General features: G+C 29.1%; 1 protein-coding gene across 1 annotated transcript in view; it reads right to left on the reverse strand.

Annotated features, from left to right (window-relative positions):
• Positions 1-15,760, reverse strand: part of LOC105623106 (ubiquitin-conjugating enzyme E2 H) — a 58,781-nt gene that overhangs the window by 16,488 nt on the left and 26,533 nt on the right. The window contains exon 2 of the mRNA XM_012204506.1: positions 15,628-15,704. Coding sequence (XP_012059896.1) covers positions 15,628-15,704 — 77 coding nt within the window. The remainder of the gene's footprint in view (positions 1-15,627; positions 15,705-15,760) is intronic.

Below are 15,760 nucleotides of genomic sequence, written 5' to 3' on the forward strand. Positions count from 1 at the left end.
ACACACACACACACACACACACACACACACACACACACACACACACACACACACACACACATATATATATATATATATATATTTCTTTAATAATAATTATATATTTATTATATATATTTATATGGAACTCTATAAAGACAATTATTATTACTAATTTATTAAATTCATAATGTCAAATTAAACTTAATTTAAATTATTTTTAATCATTTCTACAGATTGCCACTGTTACTACTTAATGTGTCATTAATTTATTAAAATAAAGGAGTTAAACAATTAAACTCTAAGAAAATGTATTAAATTTTAATTGAAGTTCACTTATTATTTATTAAGAGTATACATTAATATGAACATTGTTTATTTTAAAATAAAAATAATAGAAATAAATTGATTTATTTTGACATACATGAAGTTAAAACAACACAAAATGTTATTTAACTTAAGAAATTGGATTGTTGTTACTCCTTTAATAACTAACAGTGCAATAAAAATGGAACTTCTCTAATCATAGTTCTCTTATCATGCAATTACAGTTATAAATACCAAACACTTTTCTCTTAGTGTAGATAGAAATGATATCATTGCGATTAAAACAAATCAAATATTGAATTACGGATAGAAATTGATACGAGAAATTGATTGATATTAGAAATTGATACTAGAAATTGAATAGTGGAAATTAATAGATACATTAGAAATTAATAGATAGAGTAGAAATTGAATAGTGATAGATTTAATGACAGAAATGGCTTTTCAATCATCTAGATATAGATATAATCAGCGTCATGAATTTTCCTTATAACTGTCACGATGAAAATTCATGTAATGATGTGAGCTTGCGCTCAATATCCATATTACTGTGATTTTCGTATCGAATGTTAATTATTTTCGTTAATAAAATGTGGATAGTAGTGGCTTTCTATAGTACGTCCGCCTGGAATGACTGCTCTGCGAAGAGTTCGCAACATAGAACAGCGCGGTCGAGAACTATTAATGGAATCGGGAAAACTACCGTTGTAGAGCCAACATTCATATGCTCGTTCTTTATCAAGCCGCGAACGAGACTGCATAATTTCAACGTTAAAATGAGATCCACTCGCGCTTCAATAAAGATAGATAACGTGCAGAAAGCGACATGTCCTGAAGCGCAATTCTGTGTGTCTGTGTGTTTATCAATAGTGAGAGCGAATATATTGTAACATTCGAATAGCAGCAATGTATTGATTCAGCAAGAATTTCATCAAAAAATCATACGCCATTAGTTTATCTTAATCACGCTTGTTTCCACCAATACGATATATACTATTATTTAGCTATCAAAGGAATAATATAGGGGAGTCCGGGGCTCGTTAGTATAAGAAGCAAATGGGTATTGCGTTCTGTTTATGTATTTATGATAAAGGAAACAATGAAAAAGTTACCGTAAAAGGTTTCTTTTATTGTACAATATAGATACTTTTTCCTTTAAGTTTCATTCAAACAAGTATTACAATAGAAAAAGAAAAAAGTCTGATTCGAGTGGACAAATAAATTTTTTAGTATTTCATAATTTCATTCATTAATCCTTCGGTTTGTGAAAACAAATCTAAGCGATATATTATTAGTTAAAAGAAAAGTGTTTGTTAGTATACAATATTATTTGAGTAACATTGATAATTTGTTATAATAAAATGATTTGTTATAATAAAATCGCACGTGTGCAGGAATGGAATGTATTGGCTCGTAAAAAAAGGTTAGATTAGGTTAATTCGCTGAATTGGACGTGTAAACATTTAATTATAATTTAACTTTGACAAAACGCTTTATATTTAATATTTCTATATTAAAATGAGGTAGAATTAAAATATATTTTATACTTATTTTTCTGTGACAACATTTTGCTATTTGATCATTACAAAATAACTTTGAAAGATATAATTTTTACTAAAAAGTACATATCTACTATCTAATATCTAATTTTTATTACTTTTTTATTATATTTTTTATATTACTATACTTTAATATAGAGTTTATCATAGAAGTATTTAATTTATACTGTGATATAATTTATCTCACATTTCGGGGCAAATTAACTATAATGCAGTATTTCCATATTTTATTGCAAAGAAACTATACAGTGTAATCATTACTACAGAATCATTACTAATATAAAAATGTAGAGAAAGATTCTCTCTATCATATTGATATAGTTTAATAATAGAGAAAAGATTATGAGAGACCGAGTTTATTTTGGGTAAATGCTAAAAATTGATGAGCAGAATTTAAAAAAATAATAGTTTTCATTTTGAAGGAAATTTAATAAGCTTTAATATAACATTATGTGAAATTTAAATTAAAATTTAATTAAATATTTCCAAATTTTATTTTTTTTAATAAATTAAAGAAATATAAAAAATGAGCAAATCGCAAAGTCAAAAAAATTGTGTTCCTAACATGAGATGCCCCGAAAAATCGAATAAAACGCAAAGTGCATCAATATTGCAATTAAAAAATTTTATGTTTTTAATGTTTCTGAAATACAAACATAGCCAATGCGCGCGCAAAATGAATAGGTGATGCATTGTATATATAGAATTCATCTTCAGGTAATTGAAACCAAGCATCGCAGAAATAAACACTCGATATTCGTTCTAATTATCTTTTTTTATTATTATACAATAACATTTCATACTTCAACAACCATTTTCACTATGACTGTCATTAGAAGCATAGGTTATTTCATATTAGAAATACCCTGGGTATCTCATATTACAATTTCCACGCATTACGGTCATCAAATCTAACGTCTGTAATTAAGCAATTTAACATATCCCGTATTTTTCTATTAGTACGATCTTATTCTATCATTACATGAAGAATTTATTTACTTATTAAATAATAAACAAGATTTAAAGGTTTCTCAACGAAACTTGAAGACATCCAAATTTTAAAATATTTTTTTGCAACGACTACAAGCATAATCTTTCTACTAAATAATTTTCAATCCAAGAACAATAAATTCATGGTGGAACCAATAGCGTTTATTAGTTTAGCGGAAACGCAGCTATATAATATTAGGCGGCTTTCCTATCTCATAATAGGAGGCTTTCCTCTAATAATTAATTGTTTAAAAAATCGAATGCTGAAAATTGTGTCCTAATCCCTTGAATAATATTTTTAATCTTTAAATAATATTTTTATAACTTCCATCTGTGTCAAAATGTAAATCAATCTGTTTCTGTAATTAGTTTCAAAGTAAACATCATTCATATTATAACGCTTAATAAATAATAAATTAAAAAATTTAAGTAAAAAATATTTTTTCTTGAATTCAACTATTCAAGTCCATTGTTTCAATCAAATTAACGACATGTTGGAAGCAGTGACCTATAAAAATGATTAAAAATAACTCAAATGAGTATAATCTAACATAAATTATAAATTTAATAATGTAGATTAACTTCTCGGTTCAACTTACTTTTCATCCTTTCTAAGAATCAAAAAAAGATAAACAGAATAAGTTAGATTGAGATTAAAGTACCTACACTGGTAGAAACGGGCATTAAATTAACTAATAGAAGTATCGATTGGAAGATATTCAATTGGTATAACATGCTGCAGAATTATATGAATTATATGAATTATATGAATAGAATTACATGAATTAAATTACACTGTCAAATATCAAATAAGCTTAATATAATTCTTTGAGTTAATTATATAATATATTTTATTACTTTTAATTTCCATATCAAAATGTAAATGAATTCATTTCTGTAGTTAATTTCATCAAGCAAGCAACGTCCATATTAACGACACTAACACTCTTTACGGATTTTAATCAGCTTCTTCAGTATAATAAATCTACATCAAAAATAAATTATGCGTTTGAGCGTTTTATTGAATGGTCTGGTATATACCTACTATTTTTTAATATATAAAAAGATTCCGCACTAATTATATGGAAAAATGAATCCCGATGAAATCAGTTAGTTTTCATGTATAATCAAATATACATATATCAAATATATTGGATTGTCCGGAAAGTTCATGCCGACTAAAATTTAAATTTTAGTATACACATTTATTAAATTAAAATTTTCTGCGTTTCAATTTTCTTTCAACATCGGCACAAACTTTCCGGACAACCCAATACATATAATAGAAAAGGAGCTAAGAGCAACAACGGGTTATTGGTTGCTATCATTTAATTCTTATTATATAAAATTACATTAAAAAATGGATGTTTCGACCATCAACTAGATCTTTTTTAATGTTAAATAAATAATTCTAATGACAAGTTGTTTCTAAAAAACGTTTAACGATAAAGACACATACTTAAATTATACTGATTGAAATTAATAGACGCGTCTTTTTCGTTAAACATTTTTTAGAAATAATTTGTCATTAGAATTATTTATTTAACATTGAAAATAACCTAGTTGATGATCAAAATGTCTGTTATTTTATGTAATTTTAAAAATTATTAAATGATAGCAACCAATAATCTGCTGTTGCTCTTAGTCCCTTTTCTATTATATATTTGATTTTAATTGAGCATCTTTACGAATTTTATTTCGTATAATGTTAGCTTAAATTATAATATCTAACGAATAAAAGATTTCAGACATAAGGCTCAATATACACATATAATGGATAATTTTTAAATTATGCACTGAGAAAAATGTTTGATTGAAGATAAAACATAAAACTGAGTTCCAATTTTCCATATAATTAGTGCGGAGTCCTTTCATACATTATTTCACACATTAAAAAATACTATTTACAAGACTCATTCAACAAAACACTTGACACGACATAATTTATTTTGTATTATGTGAACCAAATTTAATATACTTTCTTAAATCATATAAAATTCTTAAATCATATAAAACAAGGCGAACACTGGGACTAAATGCGAGACTAAATACATACATACATAATGCATTATATCTTGGTGTTTATTATGTATGTATGTATTTAGTCTCGCATTAAGAATTTTTTATACTTAACATTTGGAAGAATTGATTCTTATTTGTCCTTTTTTATCGTTGTATTGTTCTTAAGTTAAATTATTCAATACCATTATTTTAAATAAATTAACGGCAAGTTGAATAGGAGCAGTAACAACTTATAGAAATTAAAAATAAAACTCAAATTGGATGTAATTTAACATTTAACATTATGAATTTAATAATGTATGACATGATTCTGAACAATGCTCTTATATTTTTTTCGGATCATCGTCAGATAGAACATAAAAGATTTATCACACAACGTCATAACGGATTAAAAAAACGCATTTAATAAAGAACGTATTTAAAGAGAAAACATTTTGAGCAACGTTCACCAAGCATGAAAAACTTTTTCTCTCTAATTTTTCTCTGACGCCGATACTTGAAGACGCCGCGCTGCCTCGACCTAACATTAAATATTGTATATATTTCATGGGATACGACCAGCATATATGTACGTTCCTATAACTCTCTTAACCGTAGTACAACAGAGTCAGCTCTCCTAGGGCGAATGCCGAACGGAATCCTCGGGCGTGTTGGAACATCGGCTAAAGTAGGTCATCGCGGCGAAGCGGAGAACGCGGTATCTCCGATGTACATCGTCAATCGCTCGTTTACAACCATTCCCGAAGCGACTGTACGCTTTATGCACCAAAGTGTACCGTGTGCGCGGCCAACGTGCCCGGTTGTATTTACGTATGTGGTAAACCGTCGCGGAATATCGTCGTTGTAATGTTGCGCGGGTTGCACGTGACTGAGTAAACTAATTCGACCAATTCGTCCTGCATCTATAGTTCGCCCTCCCTTCCTTCTGCCAACTTTCGGCGGAAATATCTCGGTAAAAGCGTCGCGAGAGAGATCTCCGTATTGTCGTGTATTCCGAATCTCTCGCGATTCGAGCGAGTTTGTATTCGCAGACTCTTCAATAAAATTGGAGCTGATGACATTTTCTCTCGACAAAAAGTCAGAAATACATCATTTCTGTTAGCGAACGGTACATAAAAGAAATGATGTTGTATCAATAGCATTAGTGTGCGTTTCAATCACTCTGTAGCTCAGAAATTGAAAATAATATTTATTTTGTTTGAACGGAAATTGTAAAGTTTATACAAAAATATTGGACTATTGGACACCAAGATCCACTTTTATTGGTTCTTTATACTCATTTATGTTAAAAATTATTATTGTTAATTCAATATTAGTGAACAAATAACATTTTATCAAAACAAGAATATAGCGCTTTTGTTTCATTAATATTATCGTTGAATTAACAAGATTATTTTCAACTCATTCATAAATGAGTGGAGGAGGCCGATGAAAGCAGGTCTTGCTGTCTAACAGTTGTACAAATTTTACAGTTCAAATAAACTAAATATCATTTTCAATTAGATTGCTATTTAATGCTGTTGATACAACATTGTTTTCCGTGTACTCAAGGCACGTGGTACAATTTTATACGCATGCTTTCGCTGGCCTAGTAATTATGTCGCTTGCCTAGCAAAAGTCTAAACGTACTTGAATTGTACAATATCTAATACACTGTCCATTACCTCCAGCACTTGACAAAATATTGATCTCCAGCGAAAACTGGTACTATTTCTTTTTTTTTTTTTACTTTTCTACCAACTAAATGCTTTAGGTAATCCACTGCATCTTGCGAAATCACAACGAACGCCGTATCGGACTACAGTTAATGGACAAAATGAGACAGGAACTGGTTAATCAAACAGCAAACAACCGCGCCCGTGCGTCTCATTATGCGGCAGGTTTTCCATGCATCCGCTTGCACGCGCAATGTGCATACGACGTAAATATTACAGGATACTGCGAGCTATCGATAAACGAGAGAGATAAAAAAAACGCCTCATGATTGGCTCTTTCTCTTTGTGCGCGCCAACAGGAAATAAATTAATTAATCTTATCTGGTCTAACTCGGTGTCGACCGTTTTTCAGCTCTTTTCCAAATGACATTAGAAGAGAATTAATTTCCCCCCCCCCCTCCCTCCTTTTTTTGTGAAAAATTATACAAATCGCGCGATTTCGTTTCAATTTGAAACAAGGCAGCGCGTCGATATAAACAGAAACACGATCGTGAATATATCTAATCATTAAGTTCATTCTATTGTAAGAGTAGTTGTATATAAGTTGTAAGTGGTCGTAAAAATTAACCAATCACAATCAAATATTCTTCTCACGTCTATTTTATAATCTTTGCGTAAGCGTAATTGTAAATGGTTGTAAGAATTGACTAATCACAGACGAACACGAAAAAAATATTCAACTGTGATTAGTCAATTCTTATAAATATTTACAATTACACTACATACACTTATAATTACACTCACGCTATTATAGAATGAGCTTCATATTCAGCTGTGATTGACGAATTCTTACAATCACTTACAGCTACGCTTATGCAATTGTAGAATAAACATCACGAACGAATCGTCCGCTGTTTTACGTTATATTATTTTCGTTTCAGTCGCTAACTCAGAAATTTTTAGACGGTTTGTGTCCGACAGATATTGATTCTATGCGCCATCGCTGCATACTCTGTCGATGTTCCACTTCGATATAAATACCGATTACCGATGGCCATTAAAAGACTTTATCAAGTAAATTTCGTATCACCGCTTTCCTCCTTATGCAGTAAATCAATGATATAATTATTAATGTGACGTTGCGTAAAAGATATCGTACTCATCTTTAACTCATTTTTAATTCGGGAAAGATAATAAATATATTTCTTTTTATTGTAATTATATACAGGGTAGGTATTTAAAGTATTTATTTACTTATACTTGTATTTAAAATGTTACAAGCTACTATCCTGCATGTATACGTATCGAAATAAAAAATAAAATTAAAAAAATATATTCAGATTAAAGTATGATTCCAAAGGAAACAAATAATAACATTAATTTTTTAAATCGATTTTTTTAAAGTCACATGGAGACTTCCACTTTTTTAAATGAAATGATATTTTTTAACATAATATGATTCCTCTAATTGTATTCCAAACACAAATATTAGAAATATCGAGAATTAATATAATAGTTATAGTAGTAGATATAATAATTTACATTATACTTTATTCTGGCACATTTGATATTTAATATAAAATATCTCGTAAACTATTAATTTTTTTATAAATATATACCTTTAATACCTTTATGCACAGAATAATGAGATGAATCAAACGGTGTAAAAAAAACATATAGTTGCTTTTCAAAAATAATGTATAGTTACATAGCTTTACTGAGAAGTGTTGTATATTTGTAACTGTAATTGTAGTGAAATAATTATAGTTAGGAGTTCCATTTTTATGATTATTACTGCTGTAATGTTAGTAATAAATAATTATATACATATATATATATATATATAAAAGTTCTTTCAAACAAAAAAAAGTATACTATAAATTATGATAATTTAAAATATTAATTATATTACAGTAAAATATCATATAAATAGTAAATAAATTAAAATTTTTTTATTCAATAAATTCAATCATATTTATAGTGAATGTAGCCATTTTCCTAAATTCACTTATTATTTATATAGTCATAATAACTAAAAAATCGTTAAGAAAAAATTCCAAACTTTCAAGCAGTGGCATTGTTATTCATGACATTATTATTAATAATAATACAACTAATTATTTGCATAATTAAAACAATTATAAATATATAACTATCCCAAAATAACTATAAATTATAATTCAATTAAAAAATATATTAATTGCAACAATTTTTTTCTCTCAGTGTTGTCACACATTAATCTTTCTCGTAAAAGCCATAGTTGTAGAAATTCACTATACGTAGCATTAAAGTTAGATAGCATTTATATGCAATAGCATTTATAGATTATACAAAGCTATGAACCGTTCGGGGTTTATGATAGCAATCATGTTAATCATATCATAATATAATATAAATAAGATCTTCTTTTTAATATCGAAGCCTTATTCAGTTGAACAATCGAGCGAAATCGCAGAAATTTTTGCGAGCATGCACTTCAATGTAAAAGCACATTTTAAATGAAGTGGCAACCGTTCAAGGGCTCCGATATATTAGCAAGAAGTCAAGGTGAGCGCATTATGCAATTCTCAAAGCGTAATTAAACTAAAGCGGAAAACGACGAGCGAGCACGATATTAACAATAAAATAATGATTCGATCCATCCGCTCGATAAACATAATGCGTTTCATCTTTCTTTGTGTTTTTTGAACTTATTGGATTATTCTGCTGTAGATAATCTCGCTAAAGAAGTGGCGACTATGCGCGTTATGCAACTCTTTATGTTGATATGATAGGTAAGACAAATATCTTCGCTAGCTAAATATGTAAAGTCAATAAAACATATTCAGACAAACAAGTCTATTCCGACACATTTAAAGCGCGCATTATTCAAGGAACGCGTACAAATACATGCTATTACAGATATATACATCATAACTCAATCAGCATATATTTAGATAACTAGATATCGTCTGTGATCTATTAAAGTAATTTGTAACACCGATAGCGGTCCAATCCGTGTAATTGGCAATCCTGCGACATATTACATAGTTACATCGTTCGAAGCAAATTACACATGTTAAGATGAATTTGCACTTTTATTGCCTTATCCATGAACATGGCGTTGTATGCGAAATCATATTTTTATCTCGCGACCCACACTGATTCTGTAACTCTTAATGATAGTATCATTGCGCAGATATATATAGTTTAAAAAATGTAAAAAAACTAACATTGTTATCTGTGACTAATAATGTCAATCAATATGATTTTTTGCAATTGTCTTCAATCTTCCATTCATTCATGAAAATAATATTACTCACTTTTTTTTCATCGATATATAACAAAATATATTTCCATCGTTAACAGATTACATCCTGAAATAACATTGAAATTTGACAGATTGCGAGCGATAAAAGACAGAGATACAGAGAAAAAGAGTCATCCATTTTTATCCTACATTCAGAAAAAAAACATAAATCTGTATTCATAGTTCGTTCTTTCTTATTTCAAAACCGTCTTAAGAAATATCTTAAGATGTTAATGCGACTCTGTGATTAATTTATAACATCTCAAGACTGTACTTAAAACAGTCTTAAAATAAATATGTATAAGAGTTGACTACAAATACCGAGCATAATGATGACAACTTATAAAGGCAACAGGTTTATATGTAGAATTAATGTATATATAATTAAATACACTATTTTAGAGTTGTAATAACTATAAAATAATTTAATCAATTATGTACATAATTCTATTATATTAATTCTTCTATTATATTAATTCTACATATAAAACTTGTATAATTGTCATCTTTACAATTGCCATCACTATACCTTTTTCTCTGAATGTATATGTAAAAATTAGAAATTAAACATTATTGTATTTATAAAAATTAATATTTTCTGGACGATGTATCGTTGTTCCATCGATAAAGTATAGACTCCTCAAGCAACTGCGATATTCTCTGACTACACTTGCTAAGTCCTAAGCGAGAAAACACGCCCGTAAGCTAATATGGCTCTTAATGAATCGCTTGCGCTGCACTTGGACGCGATCAAGAAATTCCTGCCGAAAGCCTTTGTTCGCTATCGACATCCTGAACCGTGGTTCGCACGTTTACCGAATCCATTTTCAACACTCGTGCGAGCGAATATCCGATATATAATTGGAATTTAATTCATGTTCAAGCGCCATAGCCCACTGAAGCGACACAATCGGAACTTGATAACTATCTCGCTAGCAATTAATGAAGTCGTAGAGAACTCATACTCACTGACTTGTGCGAATAAATGTGGTGAGTTATGTAATATGAAAAGTACCGTTCCGCAAGTTATATCAAATATATAAAATATGCATGTGTACTTCAAACAAATACAGATTACATCGTACATAATTATAACATATATCGAACAAGAATAATTAGATTCTCTTTAATCGCATTTAAGTTATCGATTCGATATGAAATGAGGATAAACGTTAGTCTATATTTTAATGAAGTAACTAATATCCTATATACTCTCACATAAATTCAGAGAATGTTCTATATTGATTCAGAGTAATTAAACGAACGAATTGATCATTATTATATCAATCAGCTTTATTATTAGCTCATTACACATATATATTAAATTCTGACTCCAGAATTCTATTATTTATGATTTATTCACGTATAACTTACAGACTACATTTAGCTAAAATATAGAGCAATGCTCATGCAGTTAAAGTTAAAATATTATTAGAGTTGAAGTAATTTCGTAAGCACACTAATAGTTGGAAATAATTAGCTGCAACACGATCTGTTTTAAAGTGGTATGAGAATAGTTAAAAAAAGTTTTTTCATTAGCACAAGCTAACATAAATTCTCCTTACATAAACTCTTCTTGTAATAAAAAAGAAGAGAATTTTTGTTCTTTTTTAAATATTCCGTATACTCTCTCTTTTTCTTACAAAAACCTAAACTAACTAAAACAAGCATAATCCGAGAATGATCATTCTTTTTATTTTTCACGCAAGTACACATAATAATTGTTCGATATCGTAATTCAACAGTCTGAAACTTTTATAATGCAATATCCAGTTAGTGTTTTGAAGGCTTTTCGATGGTATAAATTCTGTTTTTACTTTTTTATTTTCTTGCAATTAAAAGTAATATCATATGACCAATGATATTAAATATAATTTCCATGGGAGCAGCGCTCTTTATTTATTATGCGACTGGAAAATAACGCATGTAAACGAATTCACATACGCAGCGTTGCAACGTCGCCGAGGTTATTTGAAATACGATCTGATTTACATCGTTTCGGGGTAGTTCGATGATGCTAACTCGTCGGCGATGGCTGGACAAACGAAGCCATATGCAAGTGGTTAAAGAGAGAAAAAAAAGATATAGCTGATGTGCGTTATGCAATTGCGATCGATCACGAGAGACAAAATAATCGGATAGTCGGTATTATCAGCATGGTATTAACACCAGAATGGCCGATCCGAGTGAATTGCCACGTAAGCTTCTTTTAATCAATTACAAGCCTTACAATTTGCAGACGTCGATCAATAGTGAATGCAAATCATGAGAGCGGATTTTATCATTGTTTAGTTCTCTACAGTCCTTTCTTTCTCTCACAATCCTTGATGAACGTTAAGAGACACGTTTTTTATTTGTCAATCAATTTATTTGCAAATTTAAGAACAAATTTTAATAGTACAAAAATTATAGTGATATATCTATGTAGATATAAAAATAGTAAATTTTTACTAATTATTTTTACTAATGTTAGAAAATAATCTACAAATTCCTTTTTTTCTCTCCTAACGAATCCTTCTGCATAAATATTAAAAAGCATATTTTTTTATTTATCTATATGCAAATTTAATAGCAATTTTTTGCTACACTAAAAAAAAATATAGTCAATTTTAATAAATATTTATTGTATACTGCCAACTAAATATTTATTAAATATAAAGATGTATTTATTTGATACAAGAAATGTTAAATGATTGATTTAACAATCATTTTTTTTATTGAACAAATATTTACTTACTGTAAGCAAATGTTTAGTTGGCAGTATTGAACTAAATATTTATTAAAATTAACTATATTTTTTTCTCAGTGTAATACAGAAAATAATCTAGATTTTTTTCTTTTCCTCACAAAAAAAATCTTTTTAGATTTTTAGATACTTAGATAGACGTTAAGAAGCTCGTTTATTATTTTACATATTTAATTTAATAATAAATGTTAATAGTATGAAATTAGATTATATTAATGACATTAGCATTTTAATTATAAACATGATGCCATTATAATTTTTCTTATTTCGCGCATATTCTATGAATTTTCGGGATACGTAATGCAAATGGCATCGAATCCGATCGTGTTGAATATCACGTTTCTACAATTTGCTCGAGCAATCCAGACAGAGATTACCATGCGGAATGTTCCACCCGCAAGTATAGCCTATCTCGTCAGAGTAAGTCCCGTGGTCTGGTCTTAAAGCAAATGAAGTTATACTCGCGGATGCAGCTATGCCGTTTCAAAGGATTTATCTGAAATGCGATTTAATTTAAAGCGTTACGAATGAAGGTAGTAGTCGCGCGATTTCAACTTGTTTACCGATGCAATCGCGATTCGGCGATTCAAGAAACTTTCGTTCCTCAGACGACTCGCTTTCCTCCACTACACCACGCAGAAAAGCGAAACTCATTAAGTGGTTATAGAATTTCATTCGACCTGCCAAAGTGAAACACAGTAAATTGACAGCTCCGTAAATCTGTTTCGTTCAACAATACGAAAGCACAAGTCATTCTCAAACAACACATTCCTAATACTTCGCATAATTATAAGCTTAATCATTCCATTTTATGATGACCGCATCTCGGTCATGATTAAAACAGAAAAATATACTCAAAGGAAAAAATGGTTGCAATTACTATAATTTAACTATAATTTATAATTAAACTTGGAAAGAAACTGTCCAATAATTCAGAAAAATATTTTAACTATTTAATATTTTAATATTCTCTAAATTATAATGTAAAAATATTGTAATATGAAGTATTATATATTCAGCATGGCTAAATTAAAATTTTAAAGTCAAACTTTTGAGACGCGTATAAATATTGATCTTTCGGAAATATTCATCGAGCATATGAAAATAATCGGATAACGAATTTTTATTTGTTTTTTCAATATGCTATCGTCTTATTCATTATATTCTTAAAAAAAAAGAAAATAAATTATAAAATGTTTACAAATTGTCTAATTTTTGACAAATATCATTTAGAAATTTTATTCCGACAAAATAGCATTATATGGTGAGTCATCTTAACATAATTATTGTAAAATTATCAAGTCACTGACGCTTTTGTTTTCATAATTTATCTATTGGAATACTACTATTATAGCAGTAATAACTATAAAAATGGAGCTCTTAATATTTATAATAATTATTTTATCATGCAATATAGTCACAAGCACTTTTCTTTCAATGTACATTGAGAAAAAATATAGTCAATTTTAATAAATAGTTATAATATGAATATTGCCAACTAAATATTTATTAAATATAAAGACATTTATTTGATACAAAAAAAAACATTAATTTAACAATCATTCTTTTTAATGAATAAATATTTATTGATGATATAAGTAAATGTTTAGTTGGCAGTAATGAATTAAATATTTATTAAAATTGACTTTTTTTTTTTCTCAGTGTAGGAAATCGGTTTAATAGACTGCTTCTAAGCTATATCTGAATACATTCGACCGAATTTCATTCAAACATACTCGAAACCTCTGTGAGATAATCTTCTATGAGTCCTATCTGCGAAACAGGTCTGCAACTTGCGCGTGTTATCCGGATAGACACGTCATTAACGAGCTGTATCTTCGTTACGATCGGCTTGAAAGCGTTTCTTAGGGACAGTTGAATACATCTCTTTCGTCAGCGGAGAATCAAGGAACTTTCTTTCGCGCCCGGAGCTGGCTATGCCAATCGATAACACGCTTTGCACGCATGTCCGGCAAACCGAGAAAATCGCAAGTACGAAACGGTTGCGCAAGTGTTTCCGGTTCTGAGAGATGTGCACGGACCTTGGCAGAGGTAAAAATGTATTGGATGCTCGCCACTCACGTATTTTAATTGCGTTCCGCCTTACATTGGCGAGTAATGAAACTTTCAAGCTTCTCACTCGTGATAAATTACAATGTTTAACAAGCAAGCCATGCGAAGAGAATTGATTATATTTTGTCAAACATAAAATTTATCAATTTATTTATGGACGTAAAGATAATCATTTTGATTATATAACTTATACTTTTCAATTAACTTTTATACACCTTAATTCCGGTATGATAATAATAATAATAGTAATAATAGTCCAAGGTGATACGCAAGAAACTATGAAATTGAGCGTGACATAAGTCGAAGGACGCCCATCGAGTAATGCATAATAAGGTTACTTCAATGTCACATAAAATTGCAGTGATAAAAATTATTATCGTTATACATTAAACTTATTGTTGTCGAATCGAATCGGATCGAATTGAATCCAACTTTTTGTCTATTCTCGTTTTTACCAATACAGATTTAATTTTAATTTCGGTTTAACTTACTCTTTATCTCTCTACTTAATTCTCAAAAACTTAGAAACTAGAATTAGAAAAAGATAAAGCGTAAGTTAAACTGAGATTAAAGATAAAATTTAATTTATATTGGAAATGGATATTGCTCTGTTTCGAAATACATGTGCGAAATTGGCCGTCGGTTAATCGAATATTAGCAAATTGAATTTTTAATTCAATCTTTACTTTGCATAACCAGTTAAATTATCATATAATTACAAGAGAGATTATAACTGGTAAATGAAAGTAGACATAAACTTATCGCAACATTAAGATAATTAAACATAAACTTATCGCAAACATAACTGTGCGGTACAAAATGGAATATAAAATAACATTCACATAATTGTTTGAATTTTTGAATAAAATGTTTGAATGAAGTGTTATTCAAAAAAATTTTTTTAATTTAGTTTTATTAAAATAAAAGAATTTTAGTTCCATGTTGCACATTTCTTGTTTATATTTAATATAAAAACATGGTACTTACTGCCTCGTGGACCGTAGAACTTAACGGAGAATTCATTTAGTCCTCCTAGAATTGTCACCTCGTGTTTGCTTTCTATTCTGTTTGGAGTAAAAGAGTTAAGGAAAATTGCTCTCTCTCTCTTTCTCTCTCTCTC

Source organism: Atta cephalotes, assembly GCF_000143395.1.
Source record: "Atta cephalotes unplaced genomic scaffold scaffold00053, whole genome shotgun sequence".
Classification (NCBI taxonomy): Eukaryota; Metazoa; Arthropoda; class Insecta; order Hymenoptera; family Formicidae; genus Atta; species Atta cephalotes.